At 40.9% G+C, this 13,157-nt stretch overlaps 1 protein-coding gene across 1 annotated transcript in view; it reads right to left on the minus strand.

The window, feature by feature from the left end:
* NPAS3 (neuronal PAS domain protein 3) overlaps positions 1–12,882 on the minus strand; it is an 836,061-nt gene extending 823,179 nt beyond the window's left edge. Inside the window, exon 1 of the mRNA XM_045016654.1 lies at positions 11,587–12,882. Coding sequence (XP_044872589.1) covers positions 11,587–11,744 — 158 coding nt within the window. The 5' untranslated portion in view covers positions 11,745–12,882. The remainder of the gene's footprint in view (positions 1–11,586) is intronic.
* Positions 12,883–13,157: the final 275 nt, after the last annotated feature.

The raw sequence follows: 13,157 nt of genomic DNA on the forward strand, positions 1-13,157 counted from the left end.
GTATGTTATAAAAAGGATCCTGAAGATATATAATTAGTGTGTCAAGTCATTCTTCTATTTTGGATTTAGTGTTTACTCTATCCTTTTAACTGAAGCCCGGGTCTTGAGAAGTGGTGCAAAAACATAAAATTCCATTCTGAGTGAACTGGTGCTAGAATGCATGGAATAAGGGTTTCCAAATGACAACTCAGTAGAAGAGGAGGTTTTGTTAACAAAAAAATAAAATAAAATAAAATTAAGAGCAAAGTCAGTGTCACAGCAAAAAAGGAACCAAATTTATGTTTAAAAGATCCAAGTACCGTTATACCTTTTCCATAATGAGTCTCATTTGAGATATGTACTGTCGATTCAGTTTATTTTTGTTTTTAACATGAAATAGTTGTTTAGTAAAAATACAACTTTAGTAAAATTGGTCCTCTTCAACACTATACATCATTTACATATCAAATGTATGCTCTCCTCACAGAATACTGCCTATAAACAGGAAACCGAACTATTAAAGTGAACATCCAATTAATTAAGATACTTTAGTAAAATACCTGGATCCTTCAAACACTGATACTTGAGTACTATTTATCTAGCTCATTCAGCCATTGAAAAAATTACTGTACTTTTTATTTTTCAGAAGAAATACAAGTTTTATAGTAAATCAGAGCAGTGACTCAAAAACAATGAATTAATAAGGCTGCCCTAAGCATCTGTTTCTCTTCAGTACTTTTTACTAGTTACCTACAAATAAAAACAGGATTCTTTTATTTTTTTTATTTTTTCCAGAAACTCTTGTCAATGGAACAAGTGTTGAAGCAAGTGTATCAATTCTATATCCAATGATGCTCTGACAAATAAGAACACTTTGCAGTTATGAAGGCTATCGGATAAGCAGCAGTGGCAATAAGTCCTTTTTTTTTTTATCCCAAACATAGCACTTGAAAGATTCGGTCATTCAGCCCTTTCTCCGGACCTCAACCTTGACCTACAGAATCTGCCTACCTAGAAGAGGTTTTTTTTCCTCATTGTAATGTACTCAGTCTCTATTCTCCCCTAAACAGAGTTGCCAGTCCTTCCAAAACTTTGCAAATTATTGTTTTGCTAAATGGACTGCAATCTAAAAAGGACAAGTCTGAGGACATCATGCACATCTAAATCTACTACTCAAATGAACTAAACTTTGAATTGGCAAATGCTTCCATCTCGCCAATGTGCTATCTAAGGAAGACAACAAACAAAGCAACCCCCACCCAGTTTATATAATGTATAATATATGTGAGCATTATCACAAGCCAAATATGCACTTTTGTAATTTAATCCAAAATGACAACCCAAAAACAGTATTATTCTATACAATTAAGTTTAAAAACATGATAGCCAAACAACATTTAATGAACCCAATTCCATATTCTTTAGGCATGCAAAACTTCCAGGCTGGGATTTTCAAATGAGCCTAAGGTGTTTAGGCACCCAACTCCACTGCAACTGAATAGGCGTTGGGTACCCAAGTCCCTTAGGCTCATTGGAAAATCCCAACCCCAGGGAGTTAACTGTAGATTATGCATATGCATACTATTTAAACTGTATCCTGAACATTGATTATATACACATGTAAATCTATGATCACTGACTTTAATGAAACAATACTCTTTCACTTTAATTACTTAACATAGGGTTGAACCATTATTACAAATGAAATTAACAGATATAATGAAAATGTTGATTTCCATAAGAAATAAAAAATACAATCAGCTGTTCTATCAAAGCAATTTCTTTCAATGAGAATTTTGCCTGTATACGGAGTACAAAGCCCCAAGCTCCCTAAGGAAGCAGTGTGGTCCAGGGATAGGGAACCAGACTTGGAGTCAGAAACCCTGGATTTTATTCCCAGTTCTAGCATTGCTGTATGAGCTCTGTCAATTCTCATGATTTTTATATGCCTTAGTTTATCCATCTGTAAAATGGACATAATAATGCATATGCCCCTTTTAAAGCACTCTGAGCTCTGCAGAAGAAAATCTTCACAGAAATGCTAAGTATTATTAAGTGTTGCTCAGTTGTAACATGACATCAACAGGCGTTCCCAGAGCAGAGAGAGGACAGCACAAACTCTACGAGTATAATTTCAACATGCAAAAATAAGAAAATTCAGCACTGAAAATGAAAAGGTCCACCATGAAAAGGAGCTACTTCAACTCAAGGGTCAAGACTATTCTTTTAATGAGTCATTTAATTATTACCAATTTGTCCTCATATGAAGTTATGTAAGATCACCTGTCCTTCAATGTGATTCTAAATTTTGCCTGTGTAAGGAATACAGGATCAGAAACTACATAAGCTTCAATATTTAGGCCCACCAGATTGACACTGCTATTTTCTTGGAAGCCCTTTTGACAGAGAACTACTCCATTTTTATTTCAGAATTTCCTTGTTCTTTTGTGGTTGACGATACACAGCCCAATCGTGCCCTTAATCAAGTCCATGAGAGTTTTACCATTACCCTCAGTGGGAACAAAATCAGGCCTACAGTATTAAATGTAAAAAATATATTTTTCCTTTTGGCTTTCTATAGTATTTTCTTTCCTTTGGTTTTTCTTTTTTTTTTAAATGAAGATATAATTTGAATGTACATTTCCAAAGACAGAATATAGCTCTTCCAAGACACGGTTGCAAACATAATCCTGTTCTTACCACACCATATTTTCTACGTAATGTTCCACTACATTATACAATATTAATGAATATTTTTACTACTTAAAGTCCTTTGAAATCAATGGCACAAGAGTCTTATTCATTTCACTGGGACTTGGTGTATTGCGAAACTACAGCTCAAGCTGGTCACAGAACAATGCTCTAGTCATATAAGAGACACCAGCAACCATTTTATTCCTACTATGCTGCATCTTCATATGCAATATTATAACAAATTATTCTTATTATGTGAAGTTCTGTTAAAACCAACAGTACAAGCACCTCACTGACATATTAGGACTTTGTATGGCAAAGATAACTTGCAGAAGTCTTGTATATATTACACAGAAAGATACCACCTATTATGAAATATACATTTATTAATGCCATTTCAATACATTTCTTCTAAATGTCAAAAACACTTTGGCAGCAATGAACTAATTTCAAAGTTTTTTTAAAAAAGCAGCACTGAGAAAGAAATGTCTTAGCTAAATACGTTCAAAAATGTATTTTTCAGTTTAAAAAATAATTCCAGGCTGGCAAATTGTGTGCCAAGTTTCAATGTAATTACTTCTGAAACCACTATAGGATAGATTCTGAAACCTTATCTCACATGAGTAACTCTTACACCTGTAAGCAGTAGCTCTATTGACTTTAACAGGAAATTACTCCAATGGGCCTATTTGCACATGTAAGAATTGGTCACATTAGGTCCACTTTCAGGAACAGTCCAGTTACACTGAACTCCCCAAATCACTTAATGCATATAAAATGAAATTCAGCTATATTCAGTACAGGGGCTCGATCCTGCAGCCACTAAGTCAATATCAGCACTCTCACTGACTTCAGTGGGAGCAGGATCAAACCCAAAATGTTATGACAATTACTAGTTAGTCAGCATGCTCAGTTTCAGACATTCAAAAATCTCAGCACACATTCCCCCCATAAATAAACTACTATCAAAAAAAGATGTATGAAACAAATTATTTTTTTAAATAAAGATACCTTTTAGCCGGAATATTAGTAAAACAAGTGGCTGGAATGATAAAAATTGTCTGTGTCACTTTTCAACAACTGTTTTACATAATTTTTTGCAGTGAATTTCACATCTTGCTAGCAACTTGTATGCCAAGTTTCAAACCAAATGCAATTTGAAACTGCCAATACATTACACACTGAAATTCAAGTGCTGAGAAGAAGAATGGGGAAGTTGATGTTCATGATGTATCCTGACGTTCCCTTAAAAATATCCACACTTCTGGGTGTTGCGGTATACTGCTAATTTTAATGTGGTAACTTTGGTTATGAATGTCAAGTTACTGGACCTAAGAAGCAATGCTATACTTTTCCAGTATAAAAATAATATTTCTACATAGCACCATTAGTTTGGTATAAAGCAAGTTAAATGCCTATTACTTCCAGTAAGAAAAAAATTATGCTGTAAAACAATGTAAGAAACAATGCAGCAGACAAAATCTTGTTATTTAGAATCCCATTAGTTACTGAAAATACGTAATATAACTTTTGTTGATCAATACTTTCACGTAAGCCCTAAATAATATATGATTTCAGTGGGGGGAAAATGCAGCAAATCAAATATGGTGGGAGATTATTTCAAATTATGAATAGTAGTATGACTGCTAAACCATAAATCAGAAATCAGAAAGATTGTTGTAATGTGGGAGGGCTCTATTTAATAAAGGTCATTATAACTCCTGGCTCTAGAGCTATAAGATCTAATATCCTCTCCGGTAGCTCTATGATATGCCCATGCATTACTGTTCTTGTTGACAGTCTGTTGCCTTGGAAATATTTCATTATTTCAGTTTTTCCATTTGTAGACCCTTGGCCTTGTGATATGAAGGCTACCCTATTTCATATTTTCGATTATCATTTAAGCAATCTTCTGGAGCTATTTATATAAAAGCAAGTGTTAGACAATGCATATCATCATTTATCACTGTTGTGTTTAAGCTTATACTCTAGAAAGAAATACAAAAATGATGGGGGGGGTTTCTTTACTTTAAACCAACATAACTGGGATACTGTGATATGCTTTACAAATCAGCACTGGCATACCATATGCATGACACTTCTATTTAATCATCTTGGATATATATCCACACAACTGAAAGATCCTAGGCTGGTACTGTAACGGTATAATTTGCAGCCTACCAGAGTTTAAAAGAAAATCAAAGAAGTTTAAGTGCATAAGTTAAAAAATAATTATCTCACAATCTAAACAGGTAAAACAAAGTTTTAAAATGATTCAAGTAGTATTAATACTTAATGGTAGCATATATCATCTTTGGAAGACATTTCAAACCATTATCCTGTTGTTTACAGTATTCTAACACATTCCATCTAAATATTGTATAAATGAAGAACAAACAAATATACAGACTGTTTACTCTCATGGGTCTAATTTTTGATAACTAGTTTATTTAAGAAGTAACTAAGAAAATAGTGATTGCAGAGCCATTTTTCAAATCACTTACAACATACAACTCGGAGATTTACAAAGTAGGCTTAAATAAACAGTTACATGCAAGAATGTAGAGAAACATTAAATAAGTTTTAAGAAAATGCACATTAGTGTATATTTACTGAAGCACTATTACCTTTTTTTCCCAAAACTTTTTCCAAACACCACATAGCATTATATATAATTTCCCATATAAAAACAAATCAACTTACACACGTAATATTTATACTTAAAGTGTTTAGAGCATTGTAAACAGTGATAACCAAGCGAACTCTCAGGGCACAAAACTGTCTGGACACTAGGCCAAGTTTGTGGCTATTAGCTTTCTAGGAGTTTAGGCTACTTGTTCCCCTGAAATGATTACTCTTCCCACTCCCTACAGGGTAAAACTACTCTGATCCAACCTTTAAAATGACAGCATCAGAGCTGAACAAGAAGATGCTATTAAAGGGCATTAAATTAAATACAGTATATCCTCCTACAACTTCAATCAGAATTTCAGACCAAGTGTTATTTAGTTCAGCTCTCAAGTGGAGCAGAATAACAAATTGCGCACTTTGATTTACCTTCTCCGAATGCCAAATGGAGACAGGTGATAAAGAAAGCACTCATGCACAGGCTATGAAGTTTCCCCTAGAAATTAATTCTATCTTCAAGATTCCTATCTCAGAGAAATTCCCAAAATGGCACACAAATATGCTTCTGCTGGAGAGATTACTGAAGCTGTCCTGGCAAATACATTTATTACTAATATAGTACCAGGATCAGAAAGAAGACAGCAAAATTGTATATTAGAAAAACAAATGATATTTATACATTGTTGTTTTCCTTGCAAATGAAGAACTTTATAGGAAGAGAAAAAAAGCATGCTGCTAAAGGCACTATTAAGACAGTAAAAATACCTATGTAGCCACTGGAAGAAAATTTTGAATGTTTATCACTAAAGAGAAGCTAAAACATAAAATCAGACCTTTAATTTCTGGATTTTTAACAGAGGTGCACATTACAGCTATATCCAAATTCAGCTCCATATGTCTTTGACTACATTGTCGAAGTGCAACAGTTATTGGTATGCATCAAGCACAGCTATATAAATACTTTACTTATGAATAGGAAAATATAGTTTTCCAATATTTTGCAATACTCAGTAACTTACTCCACCATTACTTCTATCAAATCTGCATTTATTTTTTAAAACATACACTGTGATATGTTTACCATCACATTTTAAAAAGACATTTTAAATTAAAAGTGTGAAATAAAAACTGTTTGACCACAACTTATTTTATGTAAATATTTCTCAGATCAACTTGCCCTGTAAAATATAAATCTGACAATGTGACCCAATCACTTTTAAAAGCTAAGTGTTAATTTCCATTTTACAACTAACCAGGCACCTTCCTCACCCTCCCACTCATCCCAAACTCACTGATAATGCTGAGGAAAGCACACAAAAACAAACCAAAACAAAAAAACAAAAACAAAAAACTTTGGCTGCCCTCCTGTTGGACATATATCTTAGTGAAATGGATCTTTGAATACTTTTGTAAGAATCACAAAGTCACATCACATGAACTTGTCAACCGCTTCCTACTGATCACTTCTAGAAAGAGTCATTTTACTAAGAACAAATCTGCTACGGCCAATTCATGTCAGCAACAGTTAATTAACAGCAAACACAATCCCAAACAAAAGTAGAAGGGGCGAGACTGGTGGATTAGAAGCAAAGGGGGGGAAGCACCATCCACTCTGAATTCTAAGAATAACATCAGTTTACAGTACTTGCAGATATTTTGTATACAAACTCTGCTGCGTGTTTTAACCAAACTCCACAGTTCAATAAGTATCAACTGTTCCAAACAGCCTGATGTATTTCCACCACCAAGGACGCCAAGGGCGGGGGGCAGTGTACATTATTCTGCAATTATTGTAACGCTTTGGACAAACTTGCCCGAATGCGCAGCTTGCTGCGAAGAGCAAACAGCTCTTCCCTAGTTTCGGCCTAGCTGCACTTGAACTGCACAAGCAGGGACGGCCCCTCGGCAAGACGTTCCGGGCCTGGTGCAAGCTCCTCATCCCCCGGTCACCCCCCTTCCCCTCCTTCGCGGAGACTAGAGACCCGAAAGGGGCCGCCCCGGGGATCCCCACCACCACCACATACACCCCTCCTCCCTCCCTCCCTCTCTCTCTCGTCAACGCGCCCTGCCAAACACCGGCTCCTGCAAGCTGAGGAGGTGCCACTGCTCTGAGACTGGCGGCGGCTGCAGCGGAGAGGCTCGCAGCGCGCGCGTGTGAGAGTGTGTGTGTGTGTGTGTGTGCAGACAATATGCAATAGGCGAGAAACTCCCCGTACTACCTGACAGGGCGAGCGGGTATCTGCAGGCAGAGAGTCCTCCTCCTCCCACCATTCCCCGGCATGGCAGCCAAGCCAGACCCAAGGCAGCGGCGGCGGCACCGCGCGGCGCTGCTGCTGCTGCTGCAGGTTCAATAAAGAGAAAGTGTTACCGTTCTCGGCGGGAAGGATCCTGCTGAAAGCTTGGCTTGGTGGGCGCCATCTTCCTGGGGGTTTTTCCCCCCCTCTCTCCCTTACTTTTCCCCGTGCCGGGGCTGGCGTGTGTGGTGTGTCTAGCGGCGGCAATGGCCCCGATTACCCAGACAGGCTAAGGAAAAGTACTGAGGCCGAAGCATCGCGGGCTCCCGCTCCTCGGCGCAGTCCTGGTGCAGGTTGCTCGCTAGCACGGCTGCTGCGGCGGCCGCCGTCCACAAGCCGAGGAGCGGAGAGAGCCCGGGCTCCGCCGGCTCCACAGACATGCCCAGCGCAGAGACAGGCGGCCGGCGGCGGCGGGGGGAGAGAGCCGCGCAGCCCCGGCGGGCAGCCCGGCCACTGGCATCGCCCGGCAGGTGTGACACCCGCACCCAGCACGGGCCAGATTAAGCTGGGTGCCAGGCCATGGGGCGAGCGGGGCTGGGGCGGGAGAGGGAGGGAAGAGTCAGGGAGCTCCGGGCTTGACCGCTGTGAAAGTATTTCTGGGCATTTTCCAGCTGCTTCCCCAGCTCCGCTCTCACTCTCTGTGCAGGGGACAGAGCCTCCGCTGCCGGCGCAACAACGCCACTCAGTTGCAGTTTCGCACACTTTCCTGCTCTGGAGCAGCAGATCCAGCAGAAAAGAGGGGCTGAGAGACAAGGTTGTGTGTGTGTAACTCTGTGTGCATATCACAGGGGAGAGCATGTGTGCACTGTATGTAGAAATCCGTGAGACAACATATGCTCTGTACAGCGTGTGTGCATTACATATGGAGAAGTGTGTATATGCGCAATATGTTATGTGTGCAGCATATGTGCATCTATTATGTAAACGGTATTGGAAGAGAGTATATGCGTTAGATACACAGAAGTGTACGCACGTGTCTTCTGTACAGAAACCGCAGATAAATGGGGAGAGGGTTGCGAATATAGGCGCGCACACCCATTTGAGTGTGTATACACCCCGCATCTTAGTATACAGTTCTAGCTGTAGATGCTCTCTTCTTGAAAGATGTAACATTGGTCATGTTAACACAATGTGACACGCTCTGTTTGGGAAGCATATGCTTCACATTCACTGGAGATTACCAAACTGATCACGAAATAAGGGAGCGAGAAAAAGAGCATACCTTACAGGTTTCTTTTAACATACCAGGAGAACTGGGGTTAAAGAGATTTTAAAAGACAATATCTCCTTTGTAAATGGCTTTTCAAAGCCAAAATCACAGTGTGGCTGTGCTTCTGCTGCCTGCAAGTTCAGCTGCTTAGGGCCTGATCCTGTTCTCAAAATGAATCGGATTCTTTCCATGGGAGCAGGATCAAGCTCTAAACAATGTGGTTTAAACAGGGCGTCTTCTCCATAATTTAAAAAGGGAAAGGGGAATGGGATGGCTACATGTTTGAGTTGTGCAAGAGAAAGCGAATGAGGAAGAAGTTATTAAAGCACCTGAAAGTTTGGCTGTAGGGCCTTGTAAATGCACCAGCAGAAGAATCCCTGTAGGAACGAGTCTGACCTAGGACTTCCAGAAGCAGACACAGGCTGCCAGGGACCAAGCCCCTGCAGACAGCTTCTCTCTCAAAGCAGCCTACTCACCTAGGCCCCGATCCTGCAAACACTTACACACAGTGAGTGTCTACTCACTGTAGTAAAGTTAAGCACATGGGTAAGTATTTCAAGGATGGGGGCCCCATTTCTTACTGGACTTTTTGTATTTGTCATTCTGCAATACAGACACATATTAACTATACTGTATTTATCCAGAGTAAACATCATACATCTCAACATAAGATCCTTGAGTTTCTTTTATTTGTATTTCAGTCCTTAAATATGGGATCTGTAATAGAATTTCAGCTTTATATCAAGGAATCTGGGGGTTCAAAAAGCACAAAATGCCAGTCAATCTGGCAAGCCTTTTCCCTCCCCTCCTCCAGAAAAAAAAAAAAGTTAAGAGGTGTTATCTTGGATTTTTGCAATGAGCATAAAAATGATGCCAATGTTTTGGTACATTTGTAAACCATTTCAGTATAACAAGTTGAAACATCATTCAAATTAAAGGCATAGTTTTAGTCTATAAAACTAATAGTTACCTAACATTTGGAAAATTATGCAAAGCATACATTTAGAACTGGACTGGAGTCTCATTATTGTAAGTATTTGACTATATATTTAGTCAACAATATTTGGTTCACTGGTGTTGGTAGTTTATCAGAGAGGAGTTGTTATAACTTTTTCCTGATTACTGACTGACAAAAATCCAGCTATTAAAATCTCACTGAAGTACTAAGATTTCACAAGCTGCTTTGTCCATAATATTTCTGTATAGCTTAACCCTCCAGAGGTCTCTTTCATTTATTTAAAAGTCAATCTGACATTTCTGACCCTTGACTTCCCCACTTCACAGACTAAATTATTGTGACAGTTGTCTGTACTTCCTAGTTAAAGTGACCGTCAGTTTCCCTTAGAATTTTAATACTTTATAAGTGACAAAAATCATAAAGAAACCATGAAAGGAAAATACTAGCCCAACGTTTTCCCATTCTTTATATCTGTCACGTTCCAGTTCTTTTATATAATAGGTTTGTGTATTTGAGCAAAAGAAGGCTGATATTTCATTTCAAATGTTCCTTAGTAAGGAAAGTTCTTAGGGACCATCAAACTGCAATATCAATTTTATACTAATTTTTCACAAAATAAAGCCTTCAAAAGTCACGTCCAGAAAATTTCTACAATCGGACATCAAATGGAAAACACACCCATGTGTTTTCCAAAACTTATCCTAGTGTGTTAGGCAACTCAAAGTTGGTGAACAACAAAGCAGGCAATGATCGATTATCGGAATCTTACCAGTTTAACTGCTGGTGGTTCAAAACAAGAGTTTCCAAATCAGTGAAGTTTTAAATATAAAGGGAAAAACTTACTGGTAAAACTTAAAGGTAAAAACGTATTCATTATATGCACTACTATTCATTATATGTAGTTAGAGTGTTGGATATTTGAGGTTACACACCATTTTTACCCCAATATTTAATTTAATTCAAAACTGGAAGCCCAGATGTTTGGAACTATACTATTTTTATTTTATTTTAAAATCGAAATTGTTCAAATTTCAATCTAGACTTATTTTTGTCAATTACTGGGGAGTACATTTTTGTTCTCATTTGCTAGTAGCAAAGAATATCAAAGAGAAAGTTCAGATTTGTAGTCTTAGAAAGAGGAGGAAATGTCATGTAATTAAACATCGTGTTAGTATCAGCACGTATCAATGAATTATTAAGGGCTGGGGGGTGGGGAAGGTCTTTAAACTTCATTATGACCTAGTGCCTAACCTAACTTTGTAGGGCTCTTCCTAAAGGCGCTGCCTGCGAATTGCGTGTATTTGCATTAGAATGCAGTTAAGATGAATACTCCACAGTGCTGCGTACTTAGGGTTTCATACTATATTTCCCTGTACTAACAGGTGACATGATAACACTACAATGTGGACCTGCAAGCGTGCAGCTCCAAGTGAAAATTGTCTCTTTGTCGAAAACAAATTATCAATCAACACACCGTGATCAATTATCCCCCAGGCTGCCACACAGTGGGATTTGCACAAGGCATTGACATTGAGAAATTTCTCTCTAGCGGGGAAGAGCGGACGGGATCCCAAACTTTGCAGCAGCCAAGCTAAGATGCCGGGGAACTCACTCCCCCCCACCATCACCTCCCATTGCTGCTTTCCAACTCATTCAAGATACAGTTAGAAGATTTTGTTTACATCTCGGTGCATTTTAAAACAGCCTGAATGTTTACACCCAAAGAGCTACCAACAGCGGGGGAAAAAAGGAAAGAAACACAAAAGCACAAAGAAAAGCAAGTGAGGGAGCCTCACACACACCCTTTTTTGACCTGCACTCACCGTTGTTGGTAGGAAGTGATGCCCTGAACGTTTTGCGGGTTGCCGTTGGCTGCGGTGCTGGCTCTCCCCATGCCTGGCCCGGCCGGCACTCCCCCGGCCGCCCCACCGGCCGCCGCCGCAGTCACCTGCACGCTGAAATCCGGGAAGATCCTGATCATCCCCGCGGCTCAGCACCCAGCGAGTCTCGGCGAAGAGGTACAGCAGCTCCTCTCCCTCCGGCGGCTGCAGCAGCAGAGCCAGGCACACTGCAATCCCATTAGTGAGCGGCGGCCACTGTGAGTGAGGGAAGGCGCTTTGATCTGAGCTGCTGGGCTGAGATTGAGAGGAGTTGGGGGGAGGGAAGGATGGGGGGTAAAGGGAGGGGGGAGATATTTTACCGATTTGCAAACATGCAGCGTGTGAGGATTGGGGGGGGGGGTCAGCACTGCCAAAGGAAGGTGTAGCTAATAATACCACTGAAGCTGTGGTTATATCAGAAAATCCAAGCTAAGTAGGGACAGAGAGAGGAGAGGGAGGCGCAATTACTTTAGCGGTGCAGTGAAAATGATGAGCAGCAAATGTTGCCTTTTTCCCCCCCGTCCTCCCTCTCCCCCACCCCTCCTCCCAAAATGCAAGTCTTGGAGGATTTCTCTGTCTCAATGAAGTAATAATAAGCACTGCTGACCACAGCCTGGGCTAGAGCCAACAGCGCGGGGGAGAAGGGGAGAGGAAATATCCCAGCTCCCAGAGTCCTAAATAAAGAAGTAAGAGTGGAGGATTGTTGCTGCCCAAGTTCTTGCTCTTGGTAACTTGCTCCCCCGGCCACTTTTTATGAGGGGACGGTTTTCACAAGTGAGGAAATGCGCCGCTTTTGTGCAATGGCAGAGTTTGTTCCCTATTATAGGGAACTGACTCTCCTCCCCTCCTAGTGTGCAGCAATGTTATTGCTACTCAAACTTGTAAGGTGTGTGATTGTGTGCGTGCACGCACTGATCCCCATTGCTGCTTCAACATATCAATTATACCGCTGAGAGGTGTGCAAGAACCCTTAGCAAATTTATACCACAGAGCAGCAGGAGCAAACAATAACAATAGTGAGGAAGGTGGCTCGTCTTTGGTGTCCCTTTAATGCAAACTGCTTTATATCGGAGAGGGAAAAGCCTCTGCAGATTTACAGCTCCTTTGTGCAACATGGGTAGGAGGGGGCGCAATTCCTCCCCCCCTTACCGAGGGTGGCTTTGCCTTGCCCCGCTTCCCCGCTGCAAAGTGACTCTCCACCCAAACCCGGGTTTGCTTGGGTTTAACGGCCGCCGTGCATTTGTGTGCGCCCCGAGCCACGCTGTGCAGCCTTGTGGTGCTTCTCAGGGCGCAGCAGCAGCAGCAGCCGGCGGTGCAGTGCGAGGTGTTGGAATGCGCAGAGCAGCCCCCCGCCCCGTGCCATTCCCACCCTCCTCCTCCTCCTCCTCCTCCACACAGGCGCCGGGAGTCAATGAGGGAGCAACAACTTGCTCCGCCGCGCTGCTGATTGACTCCCCGCGCGTTAACCACCGGCGCTGCGGGCCTGGGCCGCTCGCCTCGCAGCCAATCGCCGG

The sequence above is a fragment of the Mauremys mutica genome, chromosome 4 (genome assembly GCF_020497125.1).
Source record: "Mauremys mutica isolate MM-2020 ecotype Southern chromosome 4, ASM2049712v1, whole genome shotgun sequence".
Lineage (NCBI taxonomy): Eukaryota > Metazoa > Chordata > Testudines > Geoemydidae > Mauremys > Mauremys mutica.